The sequence below is a fragment of the Mastigoproctus giganteus genome, chromosome 5, assembly GCF_048544385.1.
Source record: "Mastigoproctus giganteus isolate SK-2022 chromosome 5, ASM4854438v1, whole genome shotgun sequence".
Taxonomy (NCBI): Eukaryota; Metazoa; Arthropoda; class Arachnida; order Uropygi; family Thelyphonidae; genus Mastigoproctus; species Mastigoproctus giganteus.
The window spans coordinates 190,294,847-190,310,283 of record NC_143579.1 but is presented as its reverse complement, the minus strand read 5'-3'; the positions used below and the strand labels follow the sequence as shown (position 1 = coordinate 190,310,283).

Genomic DNA, 15,437 nt, shown 5'->3' with positions numbered 1-15,437 from the left:
TCTCATAGGTGCTCAGTCTGCCCACCTGCTTTATATCGCACGGTTCGAACATGTGATTCTGTTACTGAAGGAGCGCTCCATTTCATGAAAGGGATAGGTTTAACTAATAAAGACTGCTCAGTGTAAAAGTTGCACGTGTCTTCGTCATCCGAATTTGTTACTCCATGTTCTGAGAAAGAAACTTGATCGGATCGTAGTTACAGTTGATTCATCTAAAGACATGTGAAAAATTAAAAAAATAATAATAAAAATAAGAGGAATGGGAATAGCAGTTTTATATGTATAAATAATTCTTAGAACCTCACCGAGCCATAAATCAAAACAGGAACTGTAAACTATTGATGCGTCTTGACTTAAAAATTAATTAGCTGTTGACAGAGAGCGCTTATAGAAATTTATACGTTTGTACATGTATCTACAGATGTAATCAAATAGGCCTATTTCTACTAGGACAGTACCAACTAGTAGGAGGGGGGACCGGAATGCGCTGAACATACTTGAACATACAATCCAAGTGTATTGTAATTGAAAAGGAGGTAAGTAGAGGTAAGTTATGGTAAATAGTGGTTGTTTACTGTCAGTAAAGAACACGAAGCTTAGTGTAAAATATTTCGATACCTTCTATAATTCTAAAATATAGAGTAAAATGCAAACCAGTTCGAAAATGCTAATTTTGTGAAAGGGGGGAACGAGACGTGGTTATACTTCAACTATGATTTAAAGGAAATTAAAAACACTGTTACACCACGTGATAGAGTTTTAAATGTTTATTGAAGTGAATCACATCAATTTACACTTAATATTTTGGCGACTTTCGAGGCTCAGCCCAGTTTTGCAGTCTACTTCAAACGTATTCTCTCTCTCCAGAATTCAGTCCTGATGACCGGGTTCAGTTGAGCCTCGAAACGTCGCCAAAGTTTTAAGTACAAATTGATGTGATTCACTTCAATAAACATTTAAACTGTCGCGTGGTGTGGTAGTGTTTTTAATTTCCTTTAAATTATAGTATGAAAATGATTTTTCTTCTTCTTCTTTTTTTTTTTATGTGTTGGCTGCTTTCTTTGGAGGGAACGGCTAGTAACAAAGACAGATGTAGCCGAGTGGTCAAGGGCGCGAGTGCAGTGGCACACGTTCTTTGAGTGGACCGGGGTTGAATCCCGTGACTACTAAATACGGTTAACATTTGTATTGATTGATTTATTGTAAACTCCACTGACCTGGTGGTCGTGCCGGAGTATAAACAAGAACAAATTTTACCGAAATCTAAAGTTTACTATAATCTGAATAAACAGAGTACTACATTTACGGTAATGCCATTAAGATTAATACCATTGTTGGTATTCTTTCCAACAAAATATTTTTATTGGAAAGTTTGCTGCAATTCGAATTTCCACCATATGATGAAATCTTTTTCTTTTTTTTTATTCGCATTCTATAGGTTTTAAAATTTGTTTTCGATATCTAACTGCTTTAATGTTGGCATAAACTTACTAAGAAATTTAACGTCCTCATTGCTTCGTCTGTTTTCTAAATTCATTCTTCTTTATCGATGAAATAATTTACAATAACTAGCTGATATCTCACTTAATTAGTCAGATTTTAGTTTAAAATCTATCTCTGGCTCTATTTACTCCGAACAAAATACAGCTGTCACCATTGCTACTAAGTGCATATTTCAAGCGTACTTAGTGGCGATACCATATTCATTGAGATGACAAAAGCAATTAGTAAGATACAGCCAAGCATGCGATAACGACAAAGAACGTCTCGAGGTCAGTCATTAGCAGACAGTCCCAATGTCCTGTGTAGGCTGTTTCCCTACAGGCATTTATCCTTGCCACGTATCGCCATTAATGGAATGCATAGAAGTGATGCAATTTCGTTCAAGAAACCTCTGTTTAACAGAAAACCAGTTTCACTGCTGTTGTATTGACCACTTTTATTAAAAAATAATAATTATTGATTGTTCCCCCCCCATAGGAATATGCATCACAATGCTTTCTACTAGTTCAAGGAAAAAGGAATGTACTTCTGGATGCCTCTGATTTTTAACTTACGGAATGATATTTCATAAGTTCAGAGGGGAATTGGTTAGTTATCTAGTGAGAATGGGAATAATACGAATATTCTATTTTATTATTATTTATTTCATGTCGGCTTCCTTGCATCAGTTGGCCTTATTATTATCAGTTTATTCAACAACAGAAATGATCTAGGAGGGTGGCTCATACATACATCCAACTAAACTTATTAGAATGTAACATAAGATAAAATATCAGCAAGTACATAAGATAAATAAATATAGAGGAAAAATTACAAAACATTATACATACATAGAAAAATGACATCGTCATTTACACTATCAATTGATCCTGATTGTCCTTCTCTGAACAAAAAGGAATACCCTTAGTCCTATAAGAGTCTTTTGGAAACACTATAAATCGTTCATTTAAGGTTTTTATGAGTTCGAGGGCACTTGAAGTCTTTCTTGAATTATTCTTCATCATATTTGTAGTTTCGTATACAGATCCGCTGCAATGAGCTTCCTGTAAGTTTTCTCATGGCAGTACCTGTCCGTGTCTATTTTGAGGTCTCTAAACACCTGCAGAGTATTGGCAGGGAACATCCGTCTGTGTTATTGAGAGCGCTTCGGAGACTATGAGGATTGTGGAAGCGGGCTCCGGGGCGGGGCCTTACTAAAGATTTTCAATCTGAGGGGCATCTAAACTCCCAGTCAGAAGTTGTGCTAGAGTGCAGATGTTACGTATGGTGATCATCTGAATCCACGGAGCTGTGTTCAAGTTGTACTGATACTAAAGGTCGATTAACTGTTTTTACATTCGTGATCGATAGCTCGTCCTTTCCAATTTTAGAACTTAATTTGCTTGCAGAAAGTCCAATAATTCTTGGGATAAGTGAGGCGCCTTTGTACTGCTGAGAGTTTTAAACCCAGCAAAGTTTTTTTTTAAGTGTATTTTAATGATGCATTCTGAGATTCAAAGTCTCACCTTTCATCTACACTGTCGTACAAATATGAACCGTCTGTTATATCGACGTTATCTAAATACTGTGTAGAAAATTTGAAGAAAACACTCACACACTTTTGTATTGTGAGGCAGTTTGTAACTGCACTGAACTGTCTCATGATTTCATAATAAATGTACCGTCATCATTTCATAGAAAAGGCAATATTAAACCACTCAATAAAATTGCTAATTTAATAATCAGAAAAACAGAACTTAAATAAACGATATTAACCTTTCTCTCATAAAGTTAGTCACACAAAGCTTTCAGGGATATTTGTGGGGGGGGGGGAATATTTGATCCATATTCGCTTATCACCTGAAATCAGTTCTGCCTACCTCTTCAAAAAGAACAGTTTAAACTTCCTTCTTGGTTTTTCTCAAGTAAGCAAAATAATTACTATAAGTTCAGTTATTAATATCAAGAATAAATATTTAAAAAATAACTAAATATGTTTCCTGTTTGTACTGTACTCTGTTTGAACTTCAAGAATATTGCCATATTTTGTGGCATCCATCGCATGAATTCCAACGTGTTAAACGCTCTATATTGGCCACTCGACTACGGTTATTTCATCACATCAGCGACCTGTTAGAGGTTATAAACAAACATACACTCATGTGGAAAAATAAATGAGGTGTGTGTATGTAACCTAAACCATTATAATTGTGACCTAAGGTAACTTTTTTTGAAACTGGCTTTCAGTCCTTTGTTAGTAGATAAGTCTCTGATCTACTAATAAAGGACTAATTAGTATATCAGAGATTTTCTTGGATCTACTAATCTCGGATTTTCTCGGGAAAAAAAAATGATTGTTTGAGAGAAAATAATTTTCAGAAAGATATCCAGGCAGATTCCTACGAAATATAGAGTACACACTGAAGAAACATCCAGTTTTATTGTACACGCCCATCAACTATAGTTCACCGAACTAATCCTCTTTTTACAGTATTTTCAAGGGAAAGAGCGTCGGTTTCCTCTTTCGTAAATATTTCCATTCACGAACTAGTATGACAACCTTGGCTTCACCAGAGATCTCGACCCTACTACCGGAGGTCATTTGTGAGTCACCAACAGGAGCAAAAAGAATGCATTGCTGCTTTGGCAACACTCACCTTGAGAACATGTTGAATCATGCCCGACATGCGAGTGGGAAATTTTGTAATGTAGTAACTTTAGTCTAACAAAATATTTCGAAAACTTGTAAGACTAAATCCAGAGTGCGCTTTGTTTTTGTGATCCCCATGTACATTTTATTTCTCTGGTAATAAAGTATTAACTTCTTTCAAGAAATTAATCAAGAAGTGTAGAACTTCTTGATTTTGTCAAGAAGAGTAAAAACGAGAACACAAAAATTTTGCGAAGTTATTGAAAATTTATTGCGAAGTTATTGAGAAAGAATTTTGAGCTACAATTTATTTTTTTAAAAAGAAGAATTCTCAATTATTCCTTTCCTTAAATATTTATAGTTTCAATAACTGGTAAAAAAAAAAAAAAATGCGTAGTTATTATGGAGCTCCCCGATTTAAGCAAACAGATCATTAGAAGTTTAGAAAAAAAATGAAAATATTAAAATTTTTCATTAAGTGTCACAGTTACTCGAAGTGGAGAATATAAAAGTGAATGAAATAAGGAAACGAAGTGTGAGAATGACATTTTTATCTTAACATTTCGTTTATATTCCGCACCACTAATGGATGTAATTTTTAATATTCCGAACATTTAATGATTTGCTTACTTGAATCAATTGCTGTATCTAATACCTAGATAACTACTACCGTTATTGCTGCTGTTACTGTATTACCATTATTATTAACATTAGTGAAATAAGCTTTGCAGTAAAATGTATTTGGCTAACTTATAAAGTATTTTTTTGAGTATGTACACATTCACTGTTTGTACCTCTACCATACTTTTAAGGCTGACTAAACGTTTTTTGTAGTTAATTAATTTCATTTGTATTTTAATTGTCGTTTCACTCAAAAAATCCGGTTGTTGATTCTGATCAGGTGGTAAGTGAGTACGCGCATGTTCTCTCATCTCTTCTAAGATGTTCTCAAGATGACAATGCAATTGTTTCCGTTTCTTTCTTTTAAAAGCTGTTTACAAACATGGACAGAATCAGTGCGCCATCTAGTGATAGTTCCTTACCTGAACTTGGCAGTGAGCATTCACATTGGAGTGATATATTTCGAGTGAGAAGCCGAACTTTCTCTCTGCAGCACGTGCGCGTTTTGCTCTGACGTCAGGTAGACGCCAACACTTCATTGTCGTCTGTAGCAACCTGTCTAAACGTGCATTCTACGTTTTCGGTGCGGTCGCCTTTACAGCATCCAGTGCCGCCAGTGTAAAGCGGACAGCGTACGAGGAGGTCCGTTTTTCGTTTCGGATTGATTTGTTTGCGAGTTTATTTTCTTGTGTTCGATTCTGCCGCTGTTCTAGATATGTGAGCGGTGGCTAGAAGATACGAAGTAGAGTAAAAGAACCATCGTTGGTGTTTATGGATTATCTTCATCCACAGAAATCGCAATCGGAAAGGAGGAAAGTTATGTGCTGTTCATTTCCAAGGTAACGTTTCGTTTTGTTCCTAATAAAAATGCTAGTTAATATGGAAAATGTAGCGTATATTCGTGTCACTTCTCTGTTAAATTAATACAGAAAATGCAAATTTTGTGATAAACTACAGACAAATCCCGAAAATGCAATTTGTTAGTTGTATTGTTAATTTAGAGACAGCTAACATTATCTAGAAAATCGATCGACTTTAATTAAGAATCTTAATTGCGAGTTCCATTAGGATGTCTGGAATCTTGATAGCTTTGTTTATAGTTCCCAGTGTCTTGTAACAATGCACGTGTCGATAGCTGTGACGTAACTGAACGCAGCTTGCAGTAAACTGATTAAGTAGCCTGTAGCCTCACAATGGGATAACCAGCACTAGAATGTGATTAGATTAGTACTAGACGGCTACTTAATCACGCACCCAAGTGGAAAAGAATTATTCCTTAATTAACAGATGGTTCTCTGCTAACAGTGGTTCTCTGCTGAAGAGAACTCTTTGTTTCTTAAGTGTTTCATGGCTGTGTGAGATCGGCGATACTTCATTATTGTATAATTTGTGTAGAAGCATCTGTTCATTACGATACCTAATCCATCCTTATATTAAAAAATATTTATATCAGAAATGATTTTTTTTAATTGCTAATATGCTTTTTTCATACTTCTATTTTAATATTTTTCTAATCTTTTAAACAGAAAATAAGACAGATTTGCGTAAATCTTAAAAATTTTTGTTAACTCTTAGCTGAGAGTTAGCATTTGAAAAACTAACCCTTGTAGACTAGTTCGAAGCGAACAGTAAAAGGAAGGCAAAAAAAGACATCCGGAGAACAGTTATTAAAGTTGTGGGGGTATTTTCTGGACACTAGAAAGTTATTTATTATTTTTTTTTTTTATGTTAGTTATTGGCGCATCTGCTTCTGTGGCTATAATGCACCTCCCAAGGTTTTTGCAGTACTCTGAACCATGCCCGAGGCGGGATTCGAACCCGCGACCTTTGGGTTGCCAGGTAGGCACTTTAGCCACCCGGCTAGCCCGGTCGGCCTAGAAAGTTATGCCACCGAAGTGATGCAAATTGCTGTTTTAATCCTGTATTGATATTTACACCGACCATCGATATTTATAGCGACCATCTTTTTAACGTCCTATGCGGTTGGTCCCGGCCAATTTCTCATTAAACTAATGCTATTTTATGAACAATCGATATAACGACCGTTTTCTCATTCATTGGTGGGTCGTTATATAGAGCTTAGACTGTATAAATGTCTATAGGGGATTAAAATAGCAATATACTATTTAAAAGCATTGTTTTAAACGCAGTAAATGTGCATTACTTTAAACTTATCCATACTCGCTTTCAGTGAGAATGCAGTAGTCAACGCGAAATTAAAATTTACACACGCCGCATGTTCCAATCCACGTAATACCAAATCATAAAGTTAAAATTCTTGCAGTCTATTTTCTTTATTCTCTAGCCCTATTGGGTCTTCCCTTCTGGAGTACAGATAGATAATTTATTATTGTTTTTGATGCGAACTAGATGACCCAAACATACTTCCAGCAATCTTTCAATGAGGATTCATGCTTTGATCTATATGAAATCACTCATAGAGTTTCAAATATAATTTAAGGACTTCAGTACCTTAAATTATTTTTGAAAACTTGCACATCAAGGGAACATCGATTTAAATTCGTTAGATATAACTGCAGACTAGATAAGCTTATAAATTTCGTCTGTAATCGAAGATCATTGGCTTTTGGAAAACACACTTAATCTTATGAAACTGAAAGCTTGTGTAAATTTAAAGAGGGAGGAGGTAAATTGTCAGGTGAAAGTACTTAAGAAAATGAATGAAAGGTTACAGTTAGTAATATTTTTAATTTTTTTAAGACTGATGGCCTATACTTTTGTTTCTTTGCATCATTTTGTAAATGTGTACATGGAATTTTTCCAAGATCCTCATTGTTGAGTTTGTAACATGAGCAGTGCCTCCATCTCGTTTAAAGTTTACTGCTGTAGATATGTGAAAAATTAATTTTTATTTAGTCTTTTATGTTTTTTTATTAAATTCTTTATTTTGGCTTAATCGTTTAGTAGTAGTTTGTGCTATTTAATCCTCCATTTTAACTGTGCAATACCTAGCTTCATAAGTGGACAGTCGGGAACAGAACAGCCAGAGCATGGTTGTGGCAACCGCAACTCCAAAGATGTCGTTAATGACTCAGTTTAATGACTTATATCGGCATTCTAAAGTTTTGATGGAAGGAAATGAAGAAGATAATACGAGTATAAACTATCTGATAAAACAAGAAAACTATTATATGAGCTGTCACGATGTGAAATAGAGGAACTTCCAAGAAATGTTACGGAAGGCTCAGACTGAATTTAAGACATTACAGACTCAGCTTACACATGCCAGAAATCTACTTAGTATAGAGATGAGAAAGGGGGCGAATGCAGCAGCGCAGAGAGATCCTTTGGAAATGCAAATTGGTATAATAAGAGAAGTTTTGTTAGCTGATGAAAATGAAATCTAAAGAGAAACTGCCATTTCTAAATAGTACGTAATTAAATAATAGGAAACTGTATCTCCTCAGAAAAGTTTGGAAAAATTGAGGAATGTGTAGGATCAGTGTTATCACCACCTTAAATAAGTTTTGACAGAACAGATTAAGAGTTAGATATTCATTAAATATCTTCCAAAAAACTCATTACCCCCCCCCACCACCACCACAGAGAAATAGATCTGATATACAACCTTAAAGTAATAATTCTGATTCTCCTAAAATAAAAATCATCAGCTAGTGGAGATGCAGGTCATGCTAATCTGTCAGGAATTGCCTAAAAATAGTGTAACTCATTTGTCAAGGACAGATATTCTTCAGCAAAAAAAACACAGTAACAGTGAACATTTATATTCATCAAAAGAACCTGTTTCGTGTAGACCTCCCTACAAATTTGACTGCGATCGAGTTGGTGGGGTTTGTAATATTGCTCCAAGTAGAATATACCCATTCGCCACTTGAGTTCAGCTAGAAAACTTAATAGCCGACCCCATGCCTTCACTGCAAAAACAGTTATCAAACCAGAATCGTGCTTTCCATGTGGTTGGAGAATCGAATTTTACAAACAAACTCTTAAATGTGTAGATTGTAAAGCTATTTGCTATCCAGAACGTAAAGACTGGGTTCCTCTTCCTTGTGTGCATACGGTTAAAACCCTCCTGGCACATAAGCTGTGCAGGGGTTAAAAATAAATAAATAAATAATCTCGCTGTCGTTAGAAAATTTTGTTAACGCCAAGTTCCAACATGCACTAAACTGTTTGTGTTGTTAATTACGTCTTTTATTCTTTAGTTATTAATTACGGTTTGTAATATTGATATGATATTATTAATATGATCTCTGCTACTCCCTAGATATCTATCAAGTAGAGTAGTGAATATTGAGGAGGATGAATAAAGTTGCTGGAAACCCGCCAACAACCTCCAGGGAAATCCTTTATATCAACTTCGATGTGAAACCTTGACGGCTTAAAAAAAAATAATAATATAGTTAACGAAAAATATATTGTTATTTATTAACAATATATTTTTCAGAAGAACTCATATTAACGTATTGGCAAAAGAGATAGTGAAACAAATTAACTCGCCTGTATTAACTGGAGTTATAGTTACTCCAAGAGCATAGTTATCCCGTCCCCAGCTGAAGGCTGTTCAGTAGTGAAGCATATGGTAATAAATTGAGTTAATGTAGGAAGCAGGTCAACCCCTGGTTGACTGCTTCCCATCTTGTGTAACCTGTCCACTTTTAACAGCATGTTTCCTGAAAAATACAGTTGATTTATTTAATTTCCTCATCATATATTCAACTAATTCGTCAACAGCAAAGTATGCATAGCGGAATGCCTCTTCGCTGTGCGTCACCTAGAGACCGAAGTGGTTCTTTACTTCCTACAGTAACAAAGATCATGATTAATCTATATAACTCGAGATAACTTCTCTCACCATCGCGTCTAGGACCATTACTTAACTAGCTGATAATCCCTTTGTGCAAACAGGGAATTATTATATAATATATTATAATAATAATATAATATGTAATTTTTCAATTATATAACAGTACTATGTAATTATATTTAAATGAGGGAGAATGAGTTGCGCTCATTTCCTCCCCCCCCCCTCCACACACCAAATCAAGTACACCAGACTCCAATTTTTAAGGTGAATTTTTTATGATGGTCATGAGTGAATTTTTGCACTCAGTCTTTTAAATTTACTTATTCATTCAGCTGAAATCAAGTTTGTGGGGGGTGAGAGAAGAAAACTGTATCTCAAATGCTCTCTCTCTCTTTGTGTGTAGAATCTTAAGCTTTTTTCATAACTGAATGTGTCAGATTCAAAACTGCTCACAACTCATTCTAAAACAATCATGAACTTTAATTACACTGGGACTTACACTGAATTCTATTGGATACTTATAGATAACTGAAATTGAACTGAATGTATTTAATTCAGAAATGAGTTTAGCCAATTGATCTCCTGGCCATCACCAGCCATATATTTTGTAATATAAAATAATACAGTAAAACCTCGATTTTAACTGACTGTATGGAGATAAGGGCTGTCTCCTAAAATCCATTCTCCGTTAAACTCAAAAGAAATACTGTACATGCAGTTACTGAAGTTGTTTGTTTTACTGCACTTAATGTGTAAGTAGAAGAGCTTGGAATTTTGCTGTATCGTATAGCAGTGAAACTGTGACTAAAGCTTATTTGTAGTCTGAAGAACTCTCGAATGCCCTCGTGGGGGTTCAGATGACTCCCATTTGATTTCTGACACGCTTGACAGGCTGATGGAAGATGATGGTGAGGAACATCTTCGCTCTTTAGCAAATACGATCATATTGAGGCAGTTACATCTCTGATCCTGTACGGATGAAAATCCTAGTTCAGTGGACGCTGTCTTATTTCTGAAACCTCTTAAATTGTGATCCATTAAAGCGAGGATTTATTGTATTTTATAAAATTGCATGCGTAAGAGAATACAGATGACAGCAAAGGAAAGCTTGTGTCTTGAACCGTTCGGTTTATTGGATTTCATTTATCTCTGCATTTCTTGAATTTATTAAACTTTAGAATTTAGTTATTCCTTTGTACTCCCATATGACAACCCACACTGCTGGGTAAACATCAGTTTTAACAAACGTTTACTCATTTTAGCAATCGTTTCATTTCATTATTTAACGCTGAAATTTGATCCGAATGCACCTGTAAATGATTTTTGAGATGGCTATTGTTCAATTTTTCAGAACAGAAAACTTCGGAAATGCTCAACTAAATATATTCAGATAGATAAATAAGGAAGTAACATCAAATTATGCTTCGTAATAAACTCGTGTTGCATTTGTGTGAAAAAGTCGTTTTTGCTCTTCGAGAGCTGACCTAGAATTGGGGCGATTCCTCAATTTTATGTTCATAGAAAATGATCTTTTTGTGATTGTTCGTGCAATCCTGGTCTATTTTAGGATTGCACGAACTTTGGATCGCCTGTAGAATTGGTCTGAATAAAATTTAAAAAATGTTTCATTTATTTCAAAAATGATCAGATATTATATAAAAGTTTGATTATTTTAATTTTCTCACTGTCAGATCCTTAAAGATAGTTCTGTTTTCTTTCAGTGAAGGGGTGTTCACGTGTCCTGAGGATAACATGCCTCTCGACTACGCCAAAGTAAGTATTTTTTTCAGTAATCCTTATTTATTACCATTTTTATCAATGTGTCTATTTTGAGTCCTTATTATCAATTAGCCTTTCCTCTTGACAACTTAGGTAAAGCTCCGCATAGCATTTAAATCAATATAAAATGTACTACTTCGAAAAATAACATCGTTGAACGTATTATTGATCCCAAATAGTTTTCTCTTCTAGAATAAATATTTCTGTCGTTATTCAATCTAATGAAATTCTTTCCTCTCCAAATCGCTAGAAATGCCATTGACCTCAGTTTAATGCTTAAAGCATTGATTACACTTAATGGCTAACTGTCGTGTCTTCTCTAAGCTACTTGTAATTTTGCAAATGAAATAACTGTATATGTGAAACTAATATATGGTTAATAAACTAACATATACGAATATGTAAAATTAATATATGTGTATATATATATGAAAATGATTTTTATGTTTAAAAAGCAACTTCATCAGTATCTAAACCGCAAGTTTTAAATATTCAAACAACTATTAATACTGATAGTTATAGGAACACCAGTTTAGGAGTGTGAACGAATACGAAATATATTTATCTATGAAATCATCGCAAAATCTCTATTTAAAAATGTTTAGAAAATGCTAATAGCCCATTTAAAAGCTGTTGCAGGTATGTTGTTTTCACTTGATATTGAAAGCTAATGAAAGATAATGAAATAGTAATCCTGTAAAATTATAGGATTACTATTTCATTTTTTAATGTCCCCTCCCCCATTCCTTTCCCCTTGTCATAATCTTAAGCAGCACTGAAACTATCATTTCCGTACTATTAGCAAAGGTTGTGACACTGTGTTCTAGATATCATTTAATGAGAGGGGGAAAGAAGGGGGCCGAAACTGGTAATTCAGCATTATATTTAGAACACGAAATTGTCACTTCCTGTTTGAGAGGTGGGGAGGAATAGAATGGCTTTAAGTCGTGTTCGTTCCGTTCACTAGATGTAATTAATCTCATCGATGCAAGAAACACGTGAGAACGTGTGGGGAGCAATAATTACATTAAGGCTGGCTTTATAAACTAGAATGGGAAGTACTTTTTGCTTTGTTTTTGGAGATATTCACCACTTAACCTTTCAAAAGCATATCGTGAGAAAGTGTTTTGTGTATTTGCCGGCCCATTCTCCGGAAACAAAGTGGTGATTTTTATCAATGTATGAAAGGATCAGGTTCGCCATATCTGATATGAAAAGCCTTCCTGGCTTGAAATAGCACTTTGTTGTTCTCACCCTGCGATTAAATGTAATTCCCGTGAGCATTGTTTCCAAGTAGGGAGTCGCTCATTCTGTTGTGAAATCCGGTTTCTCTGCAGAATTGTGTGATAAAACGACTAAACAAGAAAAGGCTTAACTGCAACACTTATGCAGGTATATTCTTGCAGTCAAAAAATCTGTTTTCCTAGTAGCAGAGGAGCATTTTTAATAAGCAATCATTGTATTAACTCAATATATCCGTAAGATACTCTGTTTATTGCATTATTTCCTTGCCTATGCACTGATAAAATTCGAAAAGCTATATTTGATGGTGTACTTATAAATAGCCGAGAAGGCATAATTCAATAGCAGACGACTACTATAAAGAGTTTTATATAAGGAGCAAGAGAAATGATGCCAGCAGTGGGGAAGATGTATTATAAATAAGCAACACATACTACATACCCGATATCCTTCCTGATCAGGTACAACATGCATTGAAGAAAATGCAATCAGATTTTTTTTTTTCTTTTAACTTGGTCTCCGCTCAGGAAGCTGAGGCTACCCTGACGGAGACGAGCCAGAGAATTATGGGCAGCCTGGCTACCTCTTAGTGGTGTGTGCGGGTAACGTGGGGTTCCACCAGGGGCCCTGCGGCCAAAGGCCAGGACATACAACAGAACCCAACACAATACTGCACATTCAACGCACAACACTTTTCTGGCATTTACAGTAGTACTGTATTTCTTCACAGTGTGTATATATGGCGCAGATGTGGGAAACCACAGGTGGCGCCTGACCCTAACACTATGCACACTATATGCTGTAGAGTTGTTAAAATTGGGAGGAAGAGCCATAACACAGAAACTGGCAAGACTTCACAAAATACATTTGGAAACGCGTGACGCCTAGGAGTGGAATAATGCAATTATAATTTTGCTGCATAAGAAAGGAGATAAATCATAAATTATAGACCAATTAGCTTGTTGTCCCACATTCTACAATTTGTTCACAAGGGTCGTTACTAACAGATTAGAAAGAATACTTGATGAGAATCAACCGAAAGAGCAAGCTGGCTTTTGTACAGGATTCTCAACTATGGACCACTTTCACGTAATATCGCAGCTAATGGAGAACGCAAATGAATATAAAACACCATTATGTCTGGCTTATGTGGATTATGAAAAGACATTTGACTCCATAAGGCAATGTTTTAGGCACTGGAAAAACAAGGCATAGATACCCCCATACATTATGATTTTGAAGTAAATATATGAGAACGCTTACACTAGACCAGTGGTTTTCGACCTCTTTTTAATAATGGCACCCTTAAGTAATTTATTTTATTTTGTGGCACCCCTACTCAATTTTATGCCTGTTATATATATATATATATATATATATATACACACACACACACACACACCACGTTATATGATAGTTATTACAATAATATAAACAAAATTACAATTCATAATACAAATGATATATACTTATATTATAATTTTATTCTTTATAAAGAGGTATACAATTTAGTACCTCTTTATAAAGAATAAAAAAAAAAAAAACGAAAAAAAAAAAAAAAAAAAAAAAAACACAAGTCCTGGAGCACATGTTTGTGTCATGTTGAGTCGTGCTCGACAAAGTCCTGGAGCACAAAAGGTTAACCGTAACATAATACTGTATGTAATGAAACTGTTATCTTTTATTAATGTGAATTTTTTATCATTATTTTATTTATTTTTTTTATTTTGGAATTATAAATAGAATGATCAGTTGACATATGTAAATACTGTAATTATGGTTTATGGAACACAATAACAAGGATGTACCTTTTTATAATGAAATAAACATAAATTTAAAAATATAATAAGTTTAAGTAACTTAAACCCAAATTGCGTGGCATGTCTGAAATGTTGTTGCGGCACTCTGCTTGAAAACCACTGGACTGGACTAGACAAAGACAGTAACAAATTTAAAATCGAGAAAGAAGTTCGACAAGGAGACACAATATCTCTGAAGTTGTTTACTGCTGCCATTGAGAAAGCTTTCAAGGGCAGTAACAAATTTATTTAAAATTTACTGATTTTAAATACTGTAAAGGATTAAGAAACACTGCCGTAACCGTTTAGGCAAACATCACCACGTATGCTGTACACTGTTTGGCATGACATGTGCATCACATCATAGTTTCGAACTGTGTTGTATCACCCCTTAGATATTGTCATAGAGTTTTTATCCTCTTGGGCATGCATTGTTAAACATTATATCACAATTCAACTTATTATTCTACGATTTGTTTTTGGTTCCTTTCCCTCTTGTACGTACGCGCATGGCTGTATCGAAGTAATGCCATGAATATCGACATAGCATTCCTTAGAACGCCAAAATCCTTGTATGTTCTGTTCGCAATACTCTTCCACTAGGCATCGTTCCATCTGGTGACATGGGACAGTGCATGGTGGAAGACTTAAAAAAGTGGTGTGTGGGGGTTTGTTCTTTCACTTGCTTACTTGCTTGTAACTGAAGAAGAGGATGCCCGATCCTTGCGAAATTGTGGGGCAAGGACGAATGTTTAGGAATAGGTTTTAGACAAAATTCTTTTCGTTCCATTCAGTGGTGGTCATGTAATCGATTGCAATTAGTCAATCGCCGGAAACCCTTACCTCTTTATCTTTGTTTATTTTCCTCCTTCAGTTGACCTATACTTACTGTTACTTTTGAAATTTTGTGCCACCAGACCGATAGTTTCCCCCCAGATATAACTATGACTTTCTAATCAAGGGTTCAGATCCACTTTCTTGATATTTAGATATCTTTTTCAAGATAATAGCAGAGCTTAGCCAACTCCAGCAGAACTATATGAAAAAAAAAAAAAAAAAAACAAGTGAACTGAAG

The 15,437-nt window shown here is 35.0% G+C and overlaps 1 protein-coding gene across 2 annotated transcripts in view; it reads left to right on the top strand.

The window, feature by feature from the left end:
• Positions 1 to 15,437, top strand: part of Traf4 (TNF receptor associated factor 4) — a 499,848-nt gene that overhangs the window by 343,631 nt on the left and 140,780 nt on the right. For both annotated transcript variants that reach the window (XM_090373613.1, XM_090373611.1), the window contains exon 2: positions 11,264 to 11,315. In XM_090373613.1, coding sequence (XP_090229739.1) covers positions 11,264 to 11,315 — 52 coding nt within the window. The remainder of the gene's footprint in view (positions 1 to 11,263; positions 11,316 to 15,437) is intronic.